The 25,371-nt window shown below is 51.0% G+C and overlaps 1 protein-coding gene across 3 annotated transcripts in view; it reads left to right on the top strand.

The window, feature by feature from the left end:
- Positions 1-25,371, top strand: part of LOC144785825 (rho guanine nucleotide exchange factor 3-like) — a 326,449-nt gene that overhangs the window by 123,923 nt on the left and 177,155 nt on the right. Inside the window, exon 1 of one of the 3 annotated variants that reach the window (XM_078664668.1) lies at positions 24,911-25,196. The exons of 1 other annotated variant lie outside the window; for it this stretch is intronic. In XM_078664668.1, the coding sequence (XP_078520794.1) occupies positions 25,132-25,196 (65 nt within the window). In that variant the 5' untranslated portion in view covers positions 24,911-25,131. Of the gene's footprint in view, positions 1-24,910; positions 25,197-25,371 lie in introns of those variants that run through there. One more of the 3 variants, XM_078664671.1, reaches the window with a different exon arrangement.

Below are 25,371 nucleotides of genomic sequence, written 5' to 3'. Positions count from 1 at the left end.
AAAGTACTCGGCTTAGCTCGTGTTGGACTTGGCCCTTTGCCCGGAATTTTTTCACTTTTCGCTCCCCTAATTCTGGATGTCCCCCCCCCTCGTAATAAAGTTGTATAGGCTCTGTATTAAAATCAATGCTAAGGTGCAGGTGCCCTCTTCCCCCAACATGGCTGCCATACGCCCCTGCTACTGCAGCGTGGCCTTGTTAAGGCGCATTCTAGCTGCCAGGAGCTGGCTGAGACCCCATACATTTTGCCATTCCAGCCTGCCTTGCCTGCCCACAGTTAGAGTAGGGAAGCTCCTGGCACCTTCTAAAATAGGGGTGGAGCCTATTTTTGCCGCCTTAGAGGGTGGTCACCTGACCTGGGCCTATAAAAAGAAAGGGAGGGAAACTTTCCAGTCAGTTGGGGCATCACTGACCTGGGGGACCCACGCAGGAAATTTAGGCGGTAGGGCCTAGTCAGGGGCCTATGCCATTGGGAGTGACAGGGCTTAGGTGCTGCCTTCCAAGTAGAGTGAGGAACCCTGAACTAGCCCACTGATCTGGCCCGGTGGGAGGGGAACCCAGGGACCATCTACAGTGACCTGCTGAGGAATCCTGTCAGCAGCCCTCAACTCAACCCCCCTTCAAGAAACAAGGAACTATCCACAGGGCGTCAAAACCATCAAGCGCCAAGAAGAAGTCTAACTGGGACCACTGGGGATCCACCAGGTATTGGGCTGTGCTCCTTCTGCCCCTTTGTCATGACCTGGGTCCCTGCGCAATCCTGCCACTGTCGTGTGGCCTGTCCTGCCTTATCTGGTCTGCAAATCTGCCTGTCCTGCCTAATCAGCGCTCTCCTGTGGTGCCCCTGAGAAGCGATGTGGACTGCTAACCTGCATAAACTGCTGTTGCCCCCGAGGCGCTGTGTTACCAGCGCTGTTGCCTGTACTGCCTTCTTGGTTCGTAGCGCCGATGGGCCTTAGGCGCTTTATGACCCCTGAGAAGCGCTGCATTTTGCCCTCAAGCGCTCACCTGCTGGGTCCTCTGAAGCGCTGCCCCTTTCCTGCGCTGTCCTCATAGAGTTACCGCCGCGCCCCGGGCTGCCTGCTGTGACCTTAATTGATCGCGCCGATTCTGCGGACATCTGCCCCCGCCGCCGCATCGCTGAGGGACGAGATCACCACCGCAGCCCGGGGGCTCTCAGGGCCTTGTGGCTGCCGTTGCGGTCCGGCACTCTCTCGGTGGCACCGGTGCCGCTTTCATCACCCCCCTCGGCGGCCAAGGTACCAGGAGAGGGCCGCCGCTGCACTTCTGGAGGCCGCGCTAGGCCCCGCCAGGCCCGAAGCCATCCAGCCGGTCTCACGTGACGGGGGCGTCGGAAGTGACTCCGCCCCCGCCGCGCTCCGATTGTCCGATAGCGGCGTGCCCCCGCAGGCCGCGCTGCCATAGGCGGCTGCGGGAGCGCCCTCACTCCCCTTTGGTCCCCGGGTGCTGCTAGGCACAAAGGAAGGCCCGGGATAGGGTGAGACATCGGGGGGCCCTCGGAGAAGAGCGAGAGCCCCTCTCATCCTGCGGTGACCACCGAAAGGGGCCTGAGAAAGCCCGAAGCCGCAGGTAAAGCACTGGGGGAGGGCGGAGAACCCGAAACCGCCCCTCTCTCTGGGGAAACTGTTGCTGGGCCCCATTGGCCCAAATCCCTTGCCAGAAGATCAACAAACCTCTTGGGAGGAGGGCGGGAGGCTCCAGGAGGCCCTGAGCCTGCCCCTCCCTGGGGAAAACTGGTGATTGGGCCCCGTTGGCCCCTGTTGGGCCCACGAGGCTTCCTGAACTCGGCAGTAGCTAGGGAGTTGTTCTTTTCAGACTGCCTGCCCAAGAGCTGATAAAGGAGTGCTGCTGAGATTAATTATTTACCCCCGCTGTTCGTGGGGAGATGTTGTCCGGCCCTTTGCACCAGTGTTCCAGCTATGCCTAAGGAAATGTTGAACGAATACTAGGGGAGTAGAGGTGCATAGAGATATCTAGGGAAGTGTTTATCTCTGCCTAATACACTGATTAATCTGGCATAACAACTGGTTGCCCTGTCTAAGGAAATGCTCAGTTTATCTGGATGCATGGTTTATTAGTGCCTGACGCAGTATTTTACCTTTACCTCATGAGAGGTTGCCTGATTTTCCCTAAAGTGTTTAGGGCCCTGGACCTGGGGCTAGATAAGTTAACCCCTCTCTGGGGTAAGGTTCCAGGCTCATTTAGGCCTACACATGTCTAACCTGGCTAATGAAATATTTACTGTTTCCTGATGCACGGGCCAACTCTCTGTAATGAGAGGCTTTACCTATGCTTAATGAGAGACCCTACCTATGTTCAATGAAATGTTCTGCCTTTGATTAATGCAATGGTTACTGCGACAGGTTATATTGAGTACTGAGTCGCTCTCTGGATGAAATGATCCAATGGAATACTTATTTTTGAGGCCATGATCTGATGAAATGTCTATTCTTGGAATGGGCATAGTTCAATGTTTAGTTCTGCCACAGGTAATGTGTTGGTTTTACCCTAGGGAACTGTGTTACTGAGGCATTGCTATCTTTTTTATTCATTTCCCTGAGACTGGGCCAGAGCCCCGAGAGACACCTCAGGGGCCTGAGTTTAGTAGAGTGGAACATCAGGTAAAGGTAGGCCCTGATGAATGATACACCTTGTTAGTTGATGCAATGTGTGGTTGCCCAATGAAAGGCTTATTGCTGAGAAATTAACTGTTTATCCCTGCCTAAGGTCCAGTTTATTCCTGCTAAGGAGTTTAATGAAATATTCACCCTTGCTTGGTGAGAAGTTAATTGATTCACCTACTGAACAGGTTACTTACCTGATGACATGTGGACTCTTGCTACATGATATGCTCATCCTTGCTTGATGAGCTGGTCGTCCATGTGTAATGAGAAGGCTCACCTTCGCGGGGTGCCTTGGTATTTAATGCCTAATGAAATGTACCCTGGTTTATTGTGAAGTAATGAAATGATAATCCTTCAATGAAATGTTTATTGCGACATGTTAAATTGCATATTGAACTGCTCCCTTTACTCCCCTCTGATGAAATGCTTTGATGAGTAATTGATACTGCAATTTTTGATTACCCTGAACCTCGATCTTACATAAAAGTGTATTGTTTTAAATCAAAATCACTGGTGTGGACTCAGTCATTGCGTGCGTTTTATTGTCTCAGTGGATGCGTGTGCTGTGTAGTCACTTAACACCTAAGCTTTCAGGTGCCTACCTGCTCGTGCCAGGCTACCCCCAGGGAACTGGTGACCCCAGTTCCTACAGCTCGGCTAAGAGATCTGAATACTACTTGGTTTCTTTCATTCAGACCAATCTGGCAAGATTGCATCCTACCTGTTCTACGATGCCTGCTATGTGGAGAAGAATGCGTGTTGGACGTCTGTCTCACACTACCATCAGCAGTACCTTTGGATATCGATACTTTGCTTGGTTCGGTAACGGCTCATGCAACGTGTTGTCCCAAGCGGCTACCTATTCTGATGACGGCATTCGTGGAGACCTCACCATTACGATTAGGTGACGGTGAGGTGCGAGATGAAAGCGGCACACAGGTACAACCGTCTGTGACCATTGCTGATCTAGACACCGATGATGGCAATGCTTCTCATATATGCACTATTTCTACTTTTTCGGACCTGGTCCAACCTTCACCTACTGTTGTAGATGAATTCTTTGCCACCCTATCTGAGTTAATGTTCTCTCCTAACAACGAGAATAACTTTTGAGCACATAGCGTTCCCTGAACTCTGAATTCAACCTTCAATTTTGAAAAACAGAAACTTATGAAAAACTATGGAACTATTTTTTGGCCTGAAAGCGAAATTATTTTTCCGCGTTCCCAAAACATTTACATTTTTTGGCACATGATACTCTGCTTAAAGTAGTAGAACTATTCTTAGAGAACAAGATTTCTATTTTTGAAACTCTAGAGACAATATTTTGACTTAGCCTCTAGCACATGTACAGTCTTGTATAAATATGTGATGAAATGGTCTCGACCTTTCCTTCTGTATTAAGAGCCATTTCATAAATGTAATTTTCATGATTCATTCAGCCAATATTTCAATATACTATATATGCATTATCTGAATGATACCACTGCTTGAAAACGTACAGTATATTACTCATTTTTCGTGTATACACCATTTCAAATGCATTTTATGTATTTTGGGGTGGGCTGAAAAACGCATGCATCATTATATGTTTAATATTGCTTAGTATTTAGTAATGATGGACATTATACGTGGAGTGGGTGTTGTAAACGTATCTAGGACCCTATTGAAATATTCCTGATTTATGCCCTTTTGTGGTTATAACAAATCATATCCTTATAAAGGCATAAGAATCATATCCATATTTAGTCATAGCCAATGCAGTCCAAATACGGCAAGACTACTCCCATAGACTCCTAGAAAGCACAACGCGTTCTTAAACAAACCAAGCCTCCAGCAGCCTGGAAATTTCCCCTGCTTCTGTATTGATTTGTCCTAAAACTCCTGGAGTCCTGAAAAGAACTGCGAGTTCTTAGTGACGACTTATGTCCAACCTTACGTCAAACTCGGCACCTTCCAGGTATAAATATACCAACAGCTGCCCTAGCAAAACACACGGTGGTTTGGAGCAGATCAGCTATCTACTTGCCCGATGCCCTGCTGTGGCAAGTGCCGAAGGAAGCCGACTCTCCCATTGACGCACTGAGAGAGACGCTGTCTTTTCTCCTGCCGAGAAATCCAGCTCCAGTGTTTCCAGTCACCCTTGCGGGTTGCTGGGAGATCGAGTCCTGAGAAAGAGATACAAGACCTCCTTCATTCTATAACCAAGGTACGGAGCTGATTAGATCATTAGAGAATTCTTGATTAAGATTCTTGGCAAAAACTATCTTAACTTAAACTGCAGCTCACTTACTCCTTCACACGTACTAGGCTTAGGTTAGGTACACCGGGGTAGGCGTATCTTAGAAGCACCAGTTGAGTACGTTTAGTCATGATTTTATATATGTATATATTTTATCTATTTTAAACACTGTATGGCTTAGAAACCATACCATGCTTTTACAGTATTATTTCATAATACTCCTTTTACTGTACGCACTTTACTTTATGACAAGTATTGCAATTGTGGCAACTCACTTCTCTTGCATGAGAAAGAAGACTGTTCAATAAATAACCACTTTTATTGAAAACGCCCGTCTCTCTGTTTCTCTGCGCTTCTGGTGAAACTAAGCATGCACGATTGACTGAGTAAAATAGTTATCTATTGTTTCCGCGACTCTCGAGATATACTCCTTATTCTGGAGGGAGCAAAGTTGTCATGTTTATGCGGTTGTCAGAAACTAATCCCTTCTTGTCTATTCAGGAAAGTTAACACCTTCTTGTTTACTCGAGAAAGTTTCTAGTGACCTCTGAGCTAGCTGGCATTCATAATTAGGTCTAACATATTCAATAGAGACCTAGTCGACCTCAGTCCTACGTCTAAACTATCGTCTTTGTTATTCCAATGCGCAGAGCCTATTGGGAATATAGGAACTACACTACAAAATGTGCACACATGCACGAATCAGGGGTGCAACAGGGTGTCAATGTGACACCCTGCCACCCTTGAATATGCTCTCCCTATTACCGATTCGGTATTTACCGAATCGGCATAACGAATATTACCGATTCTGTAAAATTTACCGATTGTTTACCTACATTCTATTTACTGATTCTTAAATACCGAATCGGTAAAATTCGGTATTTAGGAATCGGTAAATAGAAATTACCTACATCTGGCCCCAAGTTTCTTGAAGCAAGCCTATATCGAAACAGTCTACAAAAGTTCCCCATTCAGGATCCATAAGTTTGGCTTGAAGCCCTGCAAAATTCCGATGATAGTAAATTCCATAGGCCAATTAATTTACTATCAGGTGATAAGGCATTTTGAGGGGGACCGCCATTGTTGAGCCAATCCACTCTTCCTAAGTTTGTGGGAGTCCTCCTTGTTGGCATCCAATTACGAACATTTGTTGGCTTGATTCTCTGATCTCCAAGCTGGGGCATTATATGTCAAACAAATCATGGTTCTAGAAAGAGAGGATGAGCGGACGTCCATAGCCACTAGGCGTCAATCAGATCATGTAGTTTGAGTAAAGCCTCAATGTAATCATAGTCATCCTCATGCAAGGGATGTCGTATGGTTTATGCCAGAGCGAATCACTGCTTGACTTTCCGTATGCAGTGGTTTGTTTCTCTTGTTAAGGATGCTCCATCCGGTCCTGCTCCAAGAAGTGGCTTAGTCAAGTTATGCAATACACTGTGTGTGAGAGGATTGTTTCCTCCATGTTGGCTGTGTTACCGGCCGTGCAGCCCAAATGCCCATTGGAGGCGTAATTAGCACCTGTGGCAGTCGCCAATGGTACAGGGCCATACTCACACCGGTTCCATACTTGCTTCTGGCACAATCTGCCAGTTTATAGCCGTTGTCTCCTGCCTCACGTAGGTCATGGTTCTCATTTGCCATTGAGGTTTAAAGTCTGCTGGCCACCTTCCCCAAGAGCAGAACCTTGGCTTCCCTGGCTAAGAAACATTTGGGCCATTTGAGGGCTAGCTGCTGTTTGTACTTCACTTTGCATGGCACCTCTGCACAGATTTTATTGTGAGTTCTCAATGAAGATCGAGGGATTGCGTGGCAATTTTTGTGGACATGTCTTTCGCCATTACCTTCAGTTCTTCAATGTCTTCCTTTAAGTCATTAATAATAAGAACTAGCTTATCGGGCTTAGTGACATGGGGCTCTAGGGTTGTGACACTGATGACTTCCATTAGCCATAGACTCATTGCTGGACTGTACATCTGCCAGCAGTTCGACTATGTTTGTACATATCCCTGTTGGTGCTTGTGGGGCATGTGTATGTGGTAGGGCTGATTCTGAGTTTTGTTGAGGATGGTGGTCTTGCACCTCAATGTGGTCACAATATCCTGGGCTGGCAGCTGCCTGCCTCCTGCTTTACCTACTTACTTTTGATTTTTAGTGCACAGCATTGCTATTTGTTTGTCCCAAATAGTTGAAGTTGCTACATTCTCTGGATTTAAAATAGTCTTCACCTCATCTCATAAAATCCTCCCTTACGCTCAGGGTACACTTCTTCGATGGATTCAGGCCAATTTTTGCTTCTTTTTGAGGATTTACTGCTCCTTTGGGGGCATCCGCTGCCTTTCATTTCCCCATAGTGTCGTTTTTAGAGCCTAAATGACTTGATGCCTATAGATTTATTTGCCCCTGTGATTCGTGACGGGAGACAAACACATGTTGTCAGTAGGGTGCTCCGCACTGCGCGTGCTTACAATTGCAATTCAATTCATTTAAGTAGATAAAATGGAGAAAAAAAACCTCACCAGGATAAAATAAACTTGTATTGTCCAATTCTCAGATCGAGGGACCAAGAGAGGGGGCCGACCTTCTATGGGCTATGACGCGCTCAGATGGGTCGCCTTCACCTGGGCATAGCCCGGGCGCGTCCCCCGCAGCTGGGATGTGCGCTTTCTTTTGAGCACTTTGTGGCCGCTCCTCCACCACGTCGTAGATGAGTTTCAAGGGTCATCAGGACCATGGGGTCCACAGACTGCTAGCTGGTAGTTGGCGTCCCAAGCTGTGGGGATGCGCGCTTCCTTTTCAGTGCTTTTGGTCCTCCCTCCACAATGTCATAGATGAGCCTGACTCCAAGGGGGGCTTGGGCCTTGCAGTCCAGAGACTGGTAGATGGCATCCTAAGGCTAACCATGAAGGGTTTTGGTGGTTGTATCGTTTATCCAAAGGTTTGCTCAATTTCATAACAGAGAAGTTTCTTCCGGACACACCAGGTAGCCCCAGTTAGCACACGGGATCTTCTCGGGCAACAGTAATTAATCCGGCATCTTTCACTGCCGCCAACTCGGGATTCCTATTAATATCTCCAAATTCCCCATCTTCTTTGTGAAGCCACTCTGTGTGAATCACCCCGAATTTCCGACCAATCTGCAATTTGTGCTCTATGTCCTCTGCCTGAGTCCACCTGAAATCTCTTCTGCCCTTTGGATCAAGCAATGTCCACACCAGACCCTCCCCTCTGCCTTAACGAGGGCTCTGAGGCGGCCCATGGCTCACGAAGTGGGCCACCTCAAAAGGGCGGCCACCTTAGTGCCACATTAGGAACACCACCACCCCTCTAGTTAAGGGGACCCCGGGGAGGAGTCCCCCAGCCCGGCGCGCTGCCGTGTCACTTACAGTGCGCAGTAGGTAGGAGTGAGGTATTTATATCTGCCCCCGTCAGTCTGGCGCCCTCTTTGGCTCAAAACACACCGTCTCCCGCCCTACCGCATACCCGGCGTGTCGTCTTGTGAGCACGGCTAGGTAGGACTGTTTAATGTTTTGATTTGCGTTGCAGGCGGTGTTACAGGGCGATCTGAAGGTGGAAGGGTACGGAGGGGTACCTCTTCAGGAGCACAATAGGGGTGCTGTGCCAAACCCCAGGAGTCTTTAGGGCAGGCCCTGGAGAAAAAAAGTGTTGGCGCCCCGCCAGTCCTTTGGGTGGTTGTAAGCCTGAGCAACCGGGGGCTTGCCTTGCAACGCTCCGCCCCTAAAAGGGTGTGAGTAAAGTGGTGGACCCGTGGTTCACTGTATTCAAGGGGGATAATCCCCTCATAATTGGTAACACTGATTGGGTTGTCCATGGTGCAATTTGTTTCTTCAGGTGGGCAGGGCAGCGTAGGTCAGTGCCCTTGGATCGCCCGTAAATTAACCCACCACTTTAGCATACTTTTGTATGGAATAAACCGGCAGCAAACTTTTCCCAACAAAATTGTGTTGTGTGATTATTTAGTCCAAGTGCATGTTATGTTCTTCAAAGGTGGGCAGGGATGCCTATAAAGGCACTATGACGATGCATCTCATCAGGGAGACCATTATTATGGAGACATGTTGTTGCTCCTAACTTTCTCCCCCGTCTTCGCTGACACTCGCTATGGAGGCAGACATACCACTGGACAGCTGAACTTCCAGCTCTCCAGTGGCTAAACCTAGTCAGGGTGCATCTGCCGACGTAGGACTACTAATCCTGAATGAATGGAAAGCGAGACCTCCATTCACCCTCCCTAACTGGGCACAGCCCACCTGCAACCTCTTGTGATTTGGGTTTACCATCATGTAGCCAGTAGCTTGGATGGGATCCAATGGCTGAAACTGCAGATTTGTTTTCTACCATTTGTGTTTCCCAAATTGCTGGACTGCCCTCCCTTGTGTACTCGAACCCCAATGTCTGCCCCTCTCGAGTAGATGCAGGTTTCCTGTTGGGCTAGGCAGGGCCTGTGTGTGCTTCTGTCTCTTGCAGTGACTCATCTGTGAACAGGCAGGCAGCACAAACCGCTGCACTTCCTATTACTGTTACCGAGAAGCAGAGCCTCTGAAGGGCATTGTTTCACCAACCAGACCCACTTCTTTTTTTTTTTAAACATATTTTATTGAAGGTTTTCTTCATACAACAATATCACAATAATCCACACCTTCAATGGCCAAACATGTCCTCAGTTACATTCCAACAAATCCAAACCAACCAGACCCACTTCTTTGCCACTTATTTTCGACAGGCTGTATTCGCAGTTACCAGCCTCATCGGGATTATGGGATCCGTGGTGTTTCCATGGGTCTGTTTTTCACACAGAGATTTCAGCTGCCGAAATCTCTGGGCCCGATTCACAGAACTAACTTAAGACAAAATCCTAAACTTACTACTTTTGGTATTCACAGAAGTTAGGATTTTGTCTTAAGTTTGTCTTAAGACAGACTTAACCCCTTCGACGCTCATGACGAGCCCAGCTCGTCATGGAGTTTCCATTGGTTTCAATGGAAATTACATGAAGAAGAACAAAAAGGCTTAGCATCCAAGTGGTTAAGACAAAATCCTAACTTAAGTCTGTCTTAAGACAAACTTAAGACAAAATCCTAACTTCTGTGAATACCAAAAGTAGTAAGTTTAGGATTTTGTCTTAAGTTAGTTCTGTGAATCGGGCCCTTTGTGTCTAACTGTAGGGGACATTAGGCATTATAAGGAGACTGACCTAAAATTACTGATTTCGACCTGTTAATGCTTGTATTTATGGGAACCCTCTGGATCTAACTTGTAATGCCTGGAATTTCCCCACCCCAAGATTTTCTTATACCCCTGGTGTTGGTAACTCAGAGGATGGTAAAAATTCAGATACATTTCCAGGACATTCCTAATCAGTGCCTTAGTCTCGTATCGCAAGCTTCAAACACGTTGATGAGGTCTCACTCCAACATCAAAAGTGGGCTCATGCTCATCGATACGTCATGACTCTTGTCTTGTCACCGGCCTCGCACACTTCAGTGGAGTCTCACTCTTTCTTATTACTGCTTCGTCCACTTCAGTGGAGGCTCTCTCTATCCTCATCACCAGCCTTGAACACGTCAGAGGAGTCTCGCTCTTACCTTATCGCTGAGTTTGTACACTTCAATGAAGTCTCGTTCCTTCCTTATCATTGAGCTCATACACTTCAGTGGAGCCTCACTCAATCAATCAATCAGTCATTATTTGTATAGCGCGGCACTGTCACCTCTTGGGGCATCTGGGCACTGAGTTGGAAAATCCATGTTTTGAGTCTCTTTCTGAAGTTCACCGGGGTGGGTGCTGTTCAGAGATGGAGGGGAAGGTCATTCCAGGTCTTGGAGGCGATGTAGGAGAAGGAGTGTCCCTCACTATGTCTGCAACAAACATGCGGGGAGTGTGGGCATGGACGAGTGAGGAGAACCGCAGGTGTCTGGAGGGTTGATGTAATTTCAGTTGATGGTTGGTGTAAGATGCTCCTTGTTTGTGGAGGGCTTTGTAGGCGTGCCTAAAGATCCTGAACTGGCACCTCTTCTGGATAGGGAGTCGGTGCAGGTTTCTGAGGTGGGGGTAATTTGTGACAGTTTTGAAAGATCCGAGATGAGTCTGACTGCCATGTTCTGTATGATCTGGAGTCTTATGAGGTGCTGGTTGGAATGCCGGCATAGAGCGCGCTGCCATAGCTGAGGCGGCTGGTGACAAGGGCCTGGGTGACGGTCTTTCTGGGGTTGATTGGGATCCGTCTGAAGCTCCTGCAGAGCATGGGAAGAGTGGAAGCAGGAGGAGGAGACTGTGCTGACTTGTCGTCTCATGGTCAGCTGGCTGTCGAGGATGATCCCTAGGTTGCATGCATTGTCTGTTTGCGTTGGAGTTTGCCCGAGTTCAGCGGCCACCAACTTAAGGGCCCCTTACTGTATTCCGATTTTGTAGAGCTTGTTGATGAGGGTGTTGTGGGAGACGGTGTTGAATGCCGCAGAGAAGTCAAGGAGAATCAGGGCCACAGCTTCTCTGTGGTCGATGACAGTTCTGATGTCATCTGTGGCAGCAATCAACACAATCTCCTTGCTGTGGTCGGCATGGAATCCTAATCGTAAAGCATCCAGTAGGTGGTTTTCTTCCAGGAATTCAGTGAGTTATTGGTTGATGGCTTTCTGGAGATCGGTCGCTAATTTTTTAGATCACTGGGTTCGGAGTCACCGAGTGGTCACTCCACTCGGTGGAGTGACCGAATCACTGGGTTCGGTCTGAAGTCAGACCGAACCCAGTGATTTTTTAGATCACTGGGTTCGGTCTGACTTCACTGTATTTCCATTTGCCCGGGAAGATTGCTGTGTTGATGGAGGTGTTGAGGATACTGGCAAGTTTTGTGCTAATTCACTCTTTCCTTAATAATGGCCCGTACACTTCAGTGGAGTCTCACCCTTTCCTTATCACTGACCTTGCACGCTTCAGTGGAGTCTCACTATTTCCGTATCGCTTAGCTTGTACACTTTAGTGGAGCCTTTCTCTTTCCTTATCACTGACCTCGTACACTTCAGTGGAGTCTCAGTCTTTCCTTATCATTGATGATGTACACTTCACTGTACTCTCCCTCTTTCTTTATTACTGGCCATGTACACCTCAGTGGAGCCTCCCTCTTTGCTTATCACTGACCTTGCACGCTTCAATGGAGTCTCACTTTTTTCTGATCATTGACCTCGCACGATTCAGTGGAGTCTCACTTTTTTCAGATCACTGACCTCGCACGATTCAGTGGAGTCTCACTTTTTTCAGATCATTGACCTCACACGCTTCAGTGGAGTCTTACTTTTTTCTGATCATTGACCTCGCACGCTTCAGTGGAGTCTCACTTTTTTCTGATCATAGACCTCGCACGCTTCAGTGGAGTCTCACTTTTTTCTGATCACTGGCCTCGCATGCTTCAGTGGAGTCTCACTTTTTTCAGATCACTGCCCTCGCACGATTCAGTGGAGTCTCTTTTTTTTCTGATCACTGACCTTGCTCGCTTCAGTGGAGTCTCACTTTTTTCTGATCACTGACCTTGCACGCTTCAATGGAGTCTCACTTTTTTGTGATCATTAACCTTGCACACTTCAGTGGAGTCTCACTTTTTTCTGATCACTGGCCTCGCACGCTTCAGTGGAGTCTCACTTTTTTCAGATCACTGACCTCGCACGATTCAGTGGAGTCTCACTTTTTTCTGATCACTGACCTCGCTCGCTTCAGTGGTCTCACTTTTTTCTGATCATTGACCTTGCACGCTTCAATGGAGTATCACTTTTTTCAGATCATTGACCTCGCCAGCTTCAATGGAGTCTCACTTTTTTCAGATCATTGACCTCACACGCTTCAGTGGAGTCTCACTTTATTCAGATCATTGAACTCGCACGCTTCAGTGGAGTCTCACTTTTTTCTAATCATTGACCTCACACGCTTCAGTGGAGTCTCACTTTTTTCTGATCATTGACCTCGCACGCTTCAGTGGAGTCTCACTTTTTTCTGATCATTGACCTCACACGCTTCAGTGGAGTCTCACTTTTTTCTGATCACTGGCCTCGCATGCTTCATTGGAGTCTCACTTTTTTTCAGATCACTGACCTCGCACGATTCAGTGGAGTCTCTTTTTTTCTGATCACTGACCTTGCTCGCTTCAGTGGAGTCTCACTTTTTTCTGATCATTGACCTTGCACGCTTCAATGGAGTCTCACTTTTTTGTGATCATTAACCTTGCACGCTTCAGTGGAGTCTCACTTTTTTCTGATCACTGGCCTCGCACGCTTCAGTGGAGTCTCACTTTTTTCAGATCACTGACCTCGCACGATTCAGTGGAGTCTCACTTTTTTCTGATCACTGACCTCACACGCTTCAGTGGAGTCTCACTTTTTTCTGATCACTGACCTCACACGCTTTAGTGGAGTCTCACTTTTTTCTGATCATTGACCTTGCACGCTTCAATGGAGTCTCACTTTTTTCTGATCACTGGCCTTGCACGCTTCAGTGGAGTCTCACTTTTTTCAGATCATTGACCTCCCACGCTTCAGTGGAGTCTCACTTTTTTCTGATCATTGACCTCGCACGATTTAGTGGAGTCTCTTTTTTTCTGATCACTGGCCTCGCACGTTTCAGTGGAGTCTCACTTTTTTCAGATCATTGACCTCGCACGCTTCAGTGGAGTCTCACTTTTTCTGATCACTGACCTCACACGCTTCAGTAGAATCTCACTTTTTTTCTGATCACTGACCTCGCACGATTCAGTGGAGTCTCACTTATTTCTGATCACTGACCTCACACGCTTCAGTGGAGTCTCACTTTTTTCTGATCACTGGCCTCGCTCGCTTCAGTGGAGTCTCACTTTTTCTGATCATTGACCTCGCGCGCTTCAGTGGAGTCTCACTTTTTTCAGATCACTGGCCTCGCACACTTCAGTGGAGTCTCACTTTTTTCTGATTACTGATCTTGCTCACTTCAGTGGAGTCTCACTTTTTTCAGATCACTGGCCTCGGACGCTTCAGTAGAGTCTCACTTTTTTCAGATCATTGACCTCGCACGCTTCAATGGAGTCTCCCTTTTTTCTGATCACTGGCCTTGCATGCTCCAGTGGAGTCTCCCTTTTTTCAGATCACTGACCTTGCACGCTTCAATGGAGTCTCACTTTTTTGTGATCATTAACCTTGCACGCTTCAGTGGAGTCTCACTTTTTTCTGATCACTGGCCTCGCACGCTTCAGTGGAGTCTCACTTTTTTCTGATCACTGGCCTCGCACGCTTCAGTGGAGTCTCACTTTTTTCAGATCACTGACCTCGCACGATTCAGTGGAGTCTCACTTTTTTCTGATCACTGACCTCACACGCTTCAGTGGAGTCTCACTTTTTTCTGATCACTGACCTCACACGCTTTAGTGGAGTCTCACTTTTTTCTGATCATTGACCTTGCACGCTTCAATGGAGTCTCACTTTTTTCTGATCACTGGCCTTGCACGCTTCAGTGGAGTCTCACTTTTTTCAGATCATTGACCTCCCACGCTTCAGTGGAGTCTCACTTTTTTCTGATCATTGACCTCGCACGATTTAGTGGAGTCTCTTTTTTTCTGATCACTGGCCTCGCACGTTTCAGTGGAGTCTCACTTTTTTCAGATCATTGACCTCGCACGCTTCAGTGGAGTCTCACTTTTTCTGATCACTGACCTCACACGCTTCAGTAGAATCTCACTTTTTTTCTGATCACTGACCTCGCACAATTCAGTGGAGTCTCACTTATTTCTGATCACTGACCTCACACGCTTCAGTGGAGTCTCACTTTTTTCCGATCACTGGCCTCGCTCGCTTCAGTGGAGTCTCACTTTTTCTGATCATTGACCTTGCACGCTTTAGTGGAGTCTCACTTTTTTCTGATCACTGGCCTCGCGCGCTTCAGTGGAGTCTCACTTTTTTCAGATCACTGGCCTCGCACACTTCAGTGGAGTCTCACTTTTTTCTGATTACTGATCTTGCTCACTTCAGTGGAGTCTCACTTTTTTCAGATCACTGGCCTCGCACGCTTCAGTAGAGTCTCACTTTTTTCAGATCATTGACCTCGCACGCTTCAATGGAGTCTCCCTTTTTTCTGATCACTGGCCTTGCATGCTCCAGTGGAGTCTCCCTTTTTTCAGATCACTGACCTTGCACGCTTCAATGGAGTCTCACTTTTTTCTGATCACTGGCCTTGCATGCTCCAGTGGAGTCTCCCTTTTTTCAGATCACTGACCTCGCACAATTCAGTAGAGTCTCACTTTTTTCAGATCACTGACCTCACACGCTTCAGTGGAGTCTCACTATTTTCTGATCACTGACCTTGCTCGCTTCAGTGGAGTCTCACTTTTTTCAGATCACTGACCTCGCACGATTCAGTGGAGTCTCTTTTTTTCTGATCACTGACCTTGCTCGCTTCAGTGGAGTCTCACTTTTTTCTGATTATTGACCTTGCACGCTTCAATGGAGTCTCACTTTTTTGTGATCATTAACCTTGCACGCTTCAGTGGAGACTCACTTTTTTCTGATCATTGACCTCGCACGATTCAGTGGAGTCTCAATTTTTTCTCACTGACCTCACACGCTTCAGTGGAATCTCACTTTTTTCTGATCACTGACCTCGCACGATTCAGTAGAGTCACACTTATTTCAGATCACTGACCTCGCACGATTCAGTGGAGTCTCACTTTTTTGTGATCATTAACCTTGCTCGCTTCAGTGGAATCTCACTTTTTTCTGATCACTGACCTCGCACGATTCAGTGGAGTCTCACTTTTTTCTGATCACTGACCTCACACGCTTCAGTGGAGTCTCACTTTTTTCTGATCACTGACCTCACACGCTTCAGTGGAGTCTCAATTTTTTCTGATCATTGACCTCGCACGCTTCAGTGGAGTCTCACTTTTTTCTGATCACTGACCTTGCTCGCTTCAGTGGAGTCTCACTTTTTTCTGATCACTGGCCTTGCACGCTTCAGTGGAGTCTCACTTTTTTCAGATCACTGACCTTGCACGATTCAGTGGAGTCTCACTTTTTTCAGATCATTGACCTCGCACGATTCAGTGGAGTCTCACTTTTTCCTTATCGCTGAGCTGGTACACTTCAGTGAATTCTCCCTCTTCCTGTCACTGACTTTTTACGCTTTATTGGAGTCTCCCTCTTTCCTTATGCCTCACTGGCTTCGTGCACTTCCAGGGAGTCTTCCTTATCAGCTGGGCTCATGTGCTCCAGGGCTGTCCCATCTCTGTCCTGAGCTTTAACACCCAACACGATTCTGATACCGACCCTGGCACAGCTCAGCAAATGCACCTCTGTGCACATGCACCCCCCCCCAGTAAAGTACAGAGAGCCCCTCCCCCACACGGCTCTGCAATGGCACCTCTATGCTGACATGCACCCCCCAGTAAAGTACAGAGAGCCCCTCCCCCACACTGCTCTGCAATGGCACCTCTATGCTGACATGCACCCCCCAGTAAAGTACAGAGAGCCCCTCCCCCACACTGCTCTGCAATCGCACCTCTATGCTGACATGCACCCCCTCCCCGCCCCCCAGTAAAGTACAGAGAGCCCCTCCCCCACACTGCTCTGCAATCGCACCTCTATGCTGACATGCAACCCCCAGTAAAGTACAGAGAGCCCCTCCCCCACACTGCTCTGCAATCGCACCTCTATGCTGACATGCACCCCCCCCAGTAAAGTACAGAGAGCCCCTCCCCCACACTGCTCTGCAATCGCACCTCTATGCTGACATGCACCCCCCCAGTAAAGTTCAGAGAGCCCCTCCCCCACACTGCTCTGCAATCGCACCTCTATGCTGACATGCACCCCCCCCAGTAAAGTTCAGAGAGCCCCTCCCCCACACTGCTCTGCAATCGCACCTCTATGCTGACATGCACCCCCCCCAGTAAAGTACAGAGAGCCCCTCCCCCACACTGCTCTGCAATCGCACCTCTATGCTGTCATGCACCTCCCCCCCAGTAAAGTACAGAGAGCCCCTCCCCCACACTGCTCTGCAATCGCACCTCTATGCTGACATGCACCCCCCAGTAAAGTACAGAGAGCCCCTCCCCCACACTGCTCTGCAATCACACCTCTATGCTGACATGCACCCCCCCCAGTAAAGTACAGAGAGCCCCTCCCCCACACTGCTCTGCAATCACACCTCTATGCTGACATGCACCCCCCCCCAGTAAAGTACAGAGAGCCCCTCCCCCACACTGCTCTGCAATCGCACCTCTATGCTGACATGCACCCCCCCAGTAAAGTACAGAGAGCCCCTCCCCCACACTGCTCTGCAATCGCACCTCTATGCTGACATGCACCCCCCCAGTAAAGTACAGAGAGCCCCTCCCCCACACTGCTCTGCAATCACACCTCTATGCTGCCATGCACCCCCCCCCAGTAAAGTACAGAGAGCCCCTCCCCCACACTGCTCTGCAATCGCACCTCTATGCTGACATGCACCCCCCCAGTAAAGTACAGAGAGCCCCTCCCCCACACTGCTCTGCAATCACACCTCTATGCTGTCATGCACCTCCCCCCCAGTAAAGTACAGAGAGCCCCTCCCCCACACTGCTCTGCAATGGCACCTCTATGCTGACATGCACCCCCCCAGTAAAGTACAGAGAGCCCCTCCCCCACACTGCTCTGCAATCGCACCTCTATGCTGACATGCACCCCCCCCAGTAAAGTACAGAGAGCCCCTCCCCCACACTGCTCTGCAATCGCACCTCTATGCTGACATGCAACCCCCAGTAAAGTACAGAGAGCCCCTCCCCCACACTGCTCTGCAATCGCACCTCTATGCTGACATGCACCCCCCCCAGTAAAGTACAGAGAGCCCCTCCCCCACACTGCTCTGCAATCGCACCTCTATGCTGTCATGCACCTCCCCCCCAGTAAAGTACAGAGAGCCCCTCCCCCACACTGCTCTGCAATCGCACCTCTATGCTGACATGCACACCCCCCCAGTAAAGTACAGAGAGCCCCTCCCCCACACTGCTCTGCAATCGCACCTCTATGCTGACATGCACCCCCCCAGTAAAGTACAGAGAGCCCCTCCCCCACACTGCTCTGCAATCGCACCTCTATGCTGACATGCACCCCCCCCCAGTAAAGTACAGAGAGCCCCTCCCCCACACTGCTCTGCAATCGCACCTCTATGCTGACATGCACCCCCCCAGTAAAGCACAGAGAGCCCCTCCCCCACACTGCTCTGCAATCACACCTCTATGCTGACATGCACCCCCCCCCAGTAAAGTACAGAGAGCCCCTCCCCCACACTGCTCTGCAATCGCACCTCTATGCTGACATGCACCCCCCCCCAGTAAAGTACAGAGAGCGATGTAGTGCGGTTAGCACTCTAGTGGACGCACGCACGCATCCATCCATGCATCCGCAGGCCAGGCGTGGCCTGCGGGGATCAATAAAAGGAAGGCGTGTGCTCGGACACGTCACTTCCGACTGGGACGAGTGTGTGGTTCACTGGCTGGCGCTGCGCGTCCCAACCCCTGCGCAAGCGGCCACCTGTGCCTGGCAAGGCCCACACACCCCCACACAACATTGGCGACGAAGGGAGGGGGCCCAACCCTCGCCCGTACGCCGTGCCCTGAGCGGAGCAGTCTGCTCACCCCCGCGGTGCATACCGCGTGTATCCTGGCGCACTGTCCTGTGTCCCGGGAGCCGGCGTGCTCTTTCCTGCATGCCCTTTGCCTGCTACGGGGCGCCGATCATCCGCCCTCGCTGCCCTGCCCTGGGGGAAGTGCCCTGCGAGTGTGCCTGCAGCCTGCACCGGCGACCGCCGCTGAAGCTAAGCGGAGCGGTCCGACGAGGCACACGTGGTGCCGACTACCACGCATCTCGCGTGGTACGCGAGGACGCCGCCCTGGGCCTTTTCCCACGCATTTGGGGTGAGAAAACGACGGGAATCGCCAGAAGAAGGGCTATCCACTACCCTGCCTTGCTCCTACTGCACAAGTGGGCCTACTGCTGCCTGGTGCTGCCCCTGCTGTCGGTGCCTGCCTGATTGGAAGTCCCTAGTGCCACAGTAACCACCCCTCACCCACGGACCACGTGGCACACGACTCTGGACGACAAGTGGAGAGACACCCTGCCAAGGTACTTTCTTGCTGCAAACTGTGGGAGAGCTGGGGTGATTTGGAACTCTACTGTAATAACCCCTGTGCACCGCCACCATGGGGGATGGAGACGCTGTGGTCCCCATCATCAACATCCCATTCCAGCATGCTGCTGCCGGGGTGCTGCCGCCATTCAGTGAGGCGAGCGATCCGCCTACTGCCTCGCCCCGCTGGAAAATCTGGCTAGAAAGGCTCGAGAACTACTTTGTAGTCACAAGGGAGACGGATGACGCGGTGAAACGATCGCTGCTTCTCCACTACGCTGGGGACGAGGTCTTCAGGCTCTTCAAACACCTACCTATCCCGACGGGGGCGACCACGTATGCTGACGCTGTCACCGCCCTGAACAACCACTTTGACCCTCAACTAAATGTAGACTTCGAGGTCTTCAAGCTAGGGCAAGCCCGCCAGCGTGAGGGTGAGTCCATGGACCAATTCTACACCCGAGTCCGGGAGCTGGCTAGCTCCACGGACGAAGACCAGCCAAAGGCCATACGACGCCAGCTAATACAAGGGTGCCGAGATAAGACTTTGAGGGGCCACATCTTGAGAAAACCAGGAATATCGCTGGAAAACATCCTCATTCTGGCTAGATCACACAAACTCTCTGATGCCAGGGCAACAGCCATGGAGCAGGCTCTACACAAAACTCCCGCCAAAACAGAAACCGTCAAGGCTGAGCGTGCTGACGCAGTACGCCCACGACCACGTGGCCAAGGGAAAAAGGGATTCCGAAGAGACGCACCGCAAAGCCGCTGCGGATACTGCGGACATGAACCACATGCAGCTAAAGATTGCCCAGCCCAAGGGCAAACCTGCGGGAACTGCGGAATTCCCAACCACTTTGCGTCAGTCTGCCGCCGGAAGAGCCAACCCCGGAATGCCAAGAAGTCATGGACACCTACCAAAGCTGTCCGCCAACTATCACTCACCGATCCACCCCCAGAGAGAACGGACAAGTTCCTGCCAACGACCTATGATGAGTCGGATTCGGAAGACGAAGAGGTGTATGTAATCTCTTTTGCCAGAGAACTCAAACTCAGACGTCGACCACAGCCAACGTGTATTGTACAGGTGGGAGAGACCGAGGTAAAAGCAGTCATTGACACGGGCGCCACCGTCAATGTCATGGGACTGCAAGAATTTAACAAGCTACGCCCTCGTCCGGAGGTCCTGCGCTCCAAGACCAGAATATTCGCCTACGGAGCAGACACTCCCCTCCCTCTGAAGGGAAAAATCGTAACACCCATACGAGCTGACGAGAATGAAGTGACCGCAACGATACACATCATCGACCGGGAGGCCGACACATTGCTGAGCAGCCACACGGCGGAGGGCTTGAAGTTGATCGCCTTCGCTAACCGCATCCGGAACCACCAGGTGGAGGAACTACTGGAGCGCTTCCCTGAACTGTTCAAGGGCCTGGGGTGCATCAAATGTGATCCGATAAAGCTCCACATCGACAAGTCCGTCATCCCTACAGCCCTACGCCATCGGCGAATACCATTCCACCTGCGGCCGCTAGTGGAAAAAGAACTCGAAAAACTAGAAAATATGGGGGTCATCGAGAAGGTAACGGGACCCACCCCCTGGGTCTCCCCCATGGTCATAGTCGAAAAACCCAAGCAACCGGGCGAGATCCGACTATGCATCGATATGAGGCTACAGAATACCGCAATCAGAAGGGAGAGGCACTTAACACCCACGATGGATGACATCATAGCTGATGTGAATGGATCGAGATGGTTCTCGAAAATCGACCTCAATGCGGGCTACCACCAACTGCCCCTCGCTGAAGAAAGTCGCTTCATCACAACATTCAGCACCCACCTTGGCCTCCGGCGGTACAAACGTCTCAACTTCGGTATATCTTCGGCAGCGGAGGTGTTCCAGAACACCATCAGGGAGCTACTGTCAGGACTGCCGGGGGTGATCAATGTAAGCGACGACATCCTCATCCATTCCGCCACTGCATCCGAACACTATAAACAGCTGCGAGATGTGTTAAAAAGACTAAGTGCGCATGGAGCAACTCTCCATAAAGAAAAATGTCAATTTTTCCAATCATCGATCGAATTCTTTGGTTACGTGTTCAACCAGGAAGGGGTCCAAATTGATCCAAGGAAGTCAAAATCTATCAAAGACGCCTCAGCACCGAAATCTCCAACGGAGGTGAGGAGCTTCCTCGGGATGGCCACGTACTGTGGTCGCTTCATACCGGGACTGGCAACCCGCAGCGAGCCCCTCCGAGCTCTAACGAAGACGGATGCTACCTGGACGTGGGGCCCAAAAGAGCACGATGCCTTTCAGAGCATAAAAGACGCACTCCTTGAAAACGCAACACTCTCGTACTTTGACCCGGCCAAGCGGACCGAGGTCATCGTGGACGCAAGCCCAGTGGGCCTAGGAGCCGTCCTGACACAAGAACATGAACCAGGGAAATGGACGGCTCTGGCGTTTGCCAGCAAGGCGCTAACCCCGACCGAGACCAGATACGCACAGATAGAGCGAGAGGCCCTAGCCATCAAGTGGGCCTGCAGCCATTTTCACCTCTATCTACAGGGACAATCGTTTGTGATGGTCACAGATCATCAACCCTTAGTGCCGCTCTTCAAGGGCACTGCTCCCCATCCGCCGCCACGCATTGAGAGGTGGGTGATCCAGCTGCAAACATACGACATGGAAGTAGTATACAGACCGGGAGCCAAAAACCCAGCCGACTACCTATCGCGCCACCCAATACCCCAAGAGCCAGCAGCTGCTGATGGAGAGTGCGAAGAATATGTCCAGTGGGTAGCACTCACTTCCTGCCCCCAATGCATGACCATCGATGAGATCAAGGAGGCGACAGTGGACGATAATCCATACATGAGGTCACTGCAGGCAGTACAAGAAGGATCCTGGACCGACTACTTACACCCCCCCAACACTTGGACAGCATCGGATAAAGAAGCCCTCACGAAGTTTTGGCACATCCGTCACGAGCTCAGCGCCACGGAAGAGGGTGTACTGTTGAGAGGGACACGCCTAGTGATACCAAAACGCCTCAGACACCGAGCTACCCAGCTCGCACATGGGGGCCACCAGGGTGCTACGAAAATGAAGGCGCGCATGCGGGAGAAGGTGTGGTTCCCCGAACTGGAAAACACGGTGGAAGAGTATGTCAAGAATTGCATGTCCTGCCAGCTGACCAGCGATCCTGAAAGGCCGGTCCCCATAATCACTGAAGAAGCATGCACGACCCCGTGGTCAAAGGTCAGCGTCGACTTTGGAAGTTTCCCTGGAGAGGGCCACACCCTGGTAGTCATTGACTCGTACTCCAAATACCCCATTGTGGAAAGAGTGCCATCCACGGCATTTACACATGTGGGGCCAGCGTTAGAAAAAATATTCTCCCTGTTTGGACTGCCTGGCGAGATCAAAAGTGACAATGGGCCACCATTCCAGGGAACGGAGTTTGCCACGTTCTTGAAAACCAGAGGCATCGCTCACCGGCGCATCACTCCCCAGTGGCCACAAGCTAATGGAGAGGCAGAAAGATTCATGCGGACTCTCAACAAAATGTTCAGGATTGCAGTGGTAGAGGAAGCCGACCCGGAGCAAAGACTGCATGAGTTCTTGAGAGAATATCGAGGAACGCCCCACTGCACTACTCGGAAAAGCCCATGGTCCTTAATGTTTCAAGGTCAACGCAGAGACCTCCTCCCCACTTCCCCAGTACCGATACTGGTGAGGGACGACATGAGGGAGGTTCAAGAACGCCGGCGCAGGAACAACATGCGAGCGAGCCGCCGGCGCAGAGCGACACCAAAACAACTACACCGAGGAGATCAAGTTGTCATCAGAAACAGACGCCCAGGAGGGAAATTTCAAACATACTATGAACCAGGCCCGTGGACTGTAACCAACACGAAGGGGACTATGGTGACTGCCAGCAGGGAGGGAGAAGAAGTCTCGAGGAACACCTCATGGTTTAAGACGGTCCCTCTTAGCTCAAGCATGGACACCGAAGACACAGATGGAACCAACGAGCCACCACGGGCAGTGGCACAAGAAGAAGAGGGCAGCTCAGTACGAGTCACCCGAGAGCCAGAGCCAGAGCCGGTGGCGGGAGCATCAATCTTGGGCACCCCCACCCGGAATCCATCACGGGGGGGAGAACGAGGGCAAGGCCGCACCCCTCGATACAGTCTGAGGCCCAATCCCCGCCCAAGTCAAAGACTCAACGACTACGCCTGCCAGCTGAGACCCTGAAGCCGTCATCAAGAGGGACACGCAAGTACAGAGTGCCTGATTTCATTCAGTGTGACATTGTGAACAGTTTGGTTTGAGCATTTTCGAATTTTTGTATAGTTGGATAGAGATGTAGTGCGGTTAGCACTCTAGTGGACGCACGCACGCATCCATGCATCCGCAGGCCAGGCGTGGCCTGCGGGGATCAATAAAAGGAAGGCGTGTGCTCGGACACGTCACTTCCGACTGGGACGAGTGTGTGGTTCACTGGCTGGCGCTGCGCGTCCCAACCCCTGCGCAAGCGGCCACCTGTGCCTGGCAAGGCCCACACACCCCCACACAACAAACCCCTCCCCCACACTGCTCTGCAATCGCACCTCTATGCTGACATGCACCCCCCCAGTAAAGTACAGAGAGCCCCTCCCCCACACTGCTCTGCAATCGCACCTCTATGCTGTCATGCACCCCCCCAGTAAAGTACAGAGAGCCCCTCCCCCACACTGCTCTGCAATCGCACCTCTATGCTGACATGCACCCCCCCCAGTAAAGTACAGAGAGCCCCTCCCCCACACTGCTCTGCAATCGCACCTCTATGCTGACATGCACCCCCCCAGTAAAGTACAGAGAGCCCCTCCCCCACACTGCTCTGCAATCGCACCTCTATGCTGACATGCACCCCCCATCCCCAGTAAAGTACAGAGAGCCCCTCCCCCACACTGCTCTGCAATCGCACCTCTATGCTGTCATGCACCTCCCCCCCAGTAAAGTACAGAGAGCCCCTCCCCCACACTGCTCTGCAATCGCACCTCTATGCTGTCATGCACCTCCCCCCCAGTAAAGTACAGAGAGCCCCTCCCCCACACTGCTCTGCAATCACACCTCTATGCTGACATGCACCCCCCCAGTAAAGTACAGAGAGCCCCTCCCCCACACTGCTCTGCAATCGCACCTCTATGCTGACATGCACCCCCCAGTAAAGTACAGAGAGCCCCTCCCCCACACTGCTCTGCAATGGCACCTCTATGCTGACATGCACCCCCTCCCCGCCCCCCAGTAAAGTGCAGAGAGCCCCTCCCCCACACTGCTCTGCAATCACACCTCTATGCTGACATGCACCCCCTCCCCGCCCCCCATTAAAGTACAGAGAGCCCCTCCCCCACACTGCTCTGCATACCTTCAAGCACGACTCCTTGCAATACATCCAAGTTACCAACTCCTGCTGCTGGGCATTCAGTTCCTTGGGGGCCACCACATGTTGGTGTGTTTGAAGAGCACAGTCCTCCTGTCTTTCCAGCATTTAGACCCCCAGGAAGCTCTGCCAGCCCCCTCCCGCCCCGCAGCCAGCCCCGCGCGCACCCCTCTGTGAGCTTCCAATGCACCCCGGTCTACACCTGCAGGCCCCGACGCCTCAAGGCTCGGCGGGGGCTCCTGCAATGTATCTCAAGCTTGTCCTGCAGCCTTCATGGCTTCTGCGCTTCTAATACCCACCCACCCACCCAGCCGTGCACACAGGGGCCCACCGGCCCCAGCGGGGGTTCCCGATCGTCGCTTTACCGGAGGCCGCAGCTCGGTTTTGCAAGCAGGAAGCCTCTCCTCCCTGCACCCAGCGCAGGAGGGGGCCGGTGCACGCGCTGACAGGAAGCCGCGGCCACAGGCGGAAACTTCCCTCCAGCCTAGATGTGTTCACGGCCTCCTCGCCACTCTGCACCCTCCTGAAGCAGGCAGCCGCTGTGCAGGCGAGGGGCGGCCAGCAGAAGAACTGAGGAGGGGAGGGGTCCCATGGAGCAGTCCATGGCCAGGCGCTGCGGGGGGTCTCTGGTGCTCCCCTGACCAGGCCTCGGGTGCACCCGGGAGGCGCTGACCCAGGATGGAACTCAGCCCAGAGCTGACTGCGGCCGAGGACTCGGACGGGGACTTCTGCGAGCTAGCCTGGTAAGATCACCCATCCCACTGTACAGCAGTCTAGAGCAGGGCCTGCTAGGATGGGTCTTACAGGAGACATCTCAGATCTGATCATTCAGGAGAAACCAGCAGGCTTGTAAATTGCTGACACACAAGATTATTTGTTAGTTGTTTTACGCCACTGCAACATTTTTTAAAGAATGGA

The sequence above is a fragment of the Lissotriton helveticus genome, chromosome 10, assembly GCF_964261635.1.
Source record: "Lissotriton helveticus chromosome 10, aLisHel1.1, whole genome shotgun sequence".
NCBI classification, from domain to species: Eukaryota; Metazoa; Chordata; class Amphibia; order Caudata; family Salamandridae; genus Lissotriton; species Lissotriton helveticus.
Note: the sequence above shows the minus strand (reverse complement) of the source record. Positions and strands in the feature narration are given on the sequence as shown.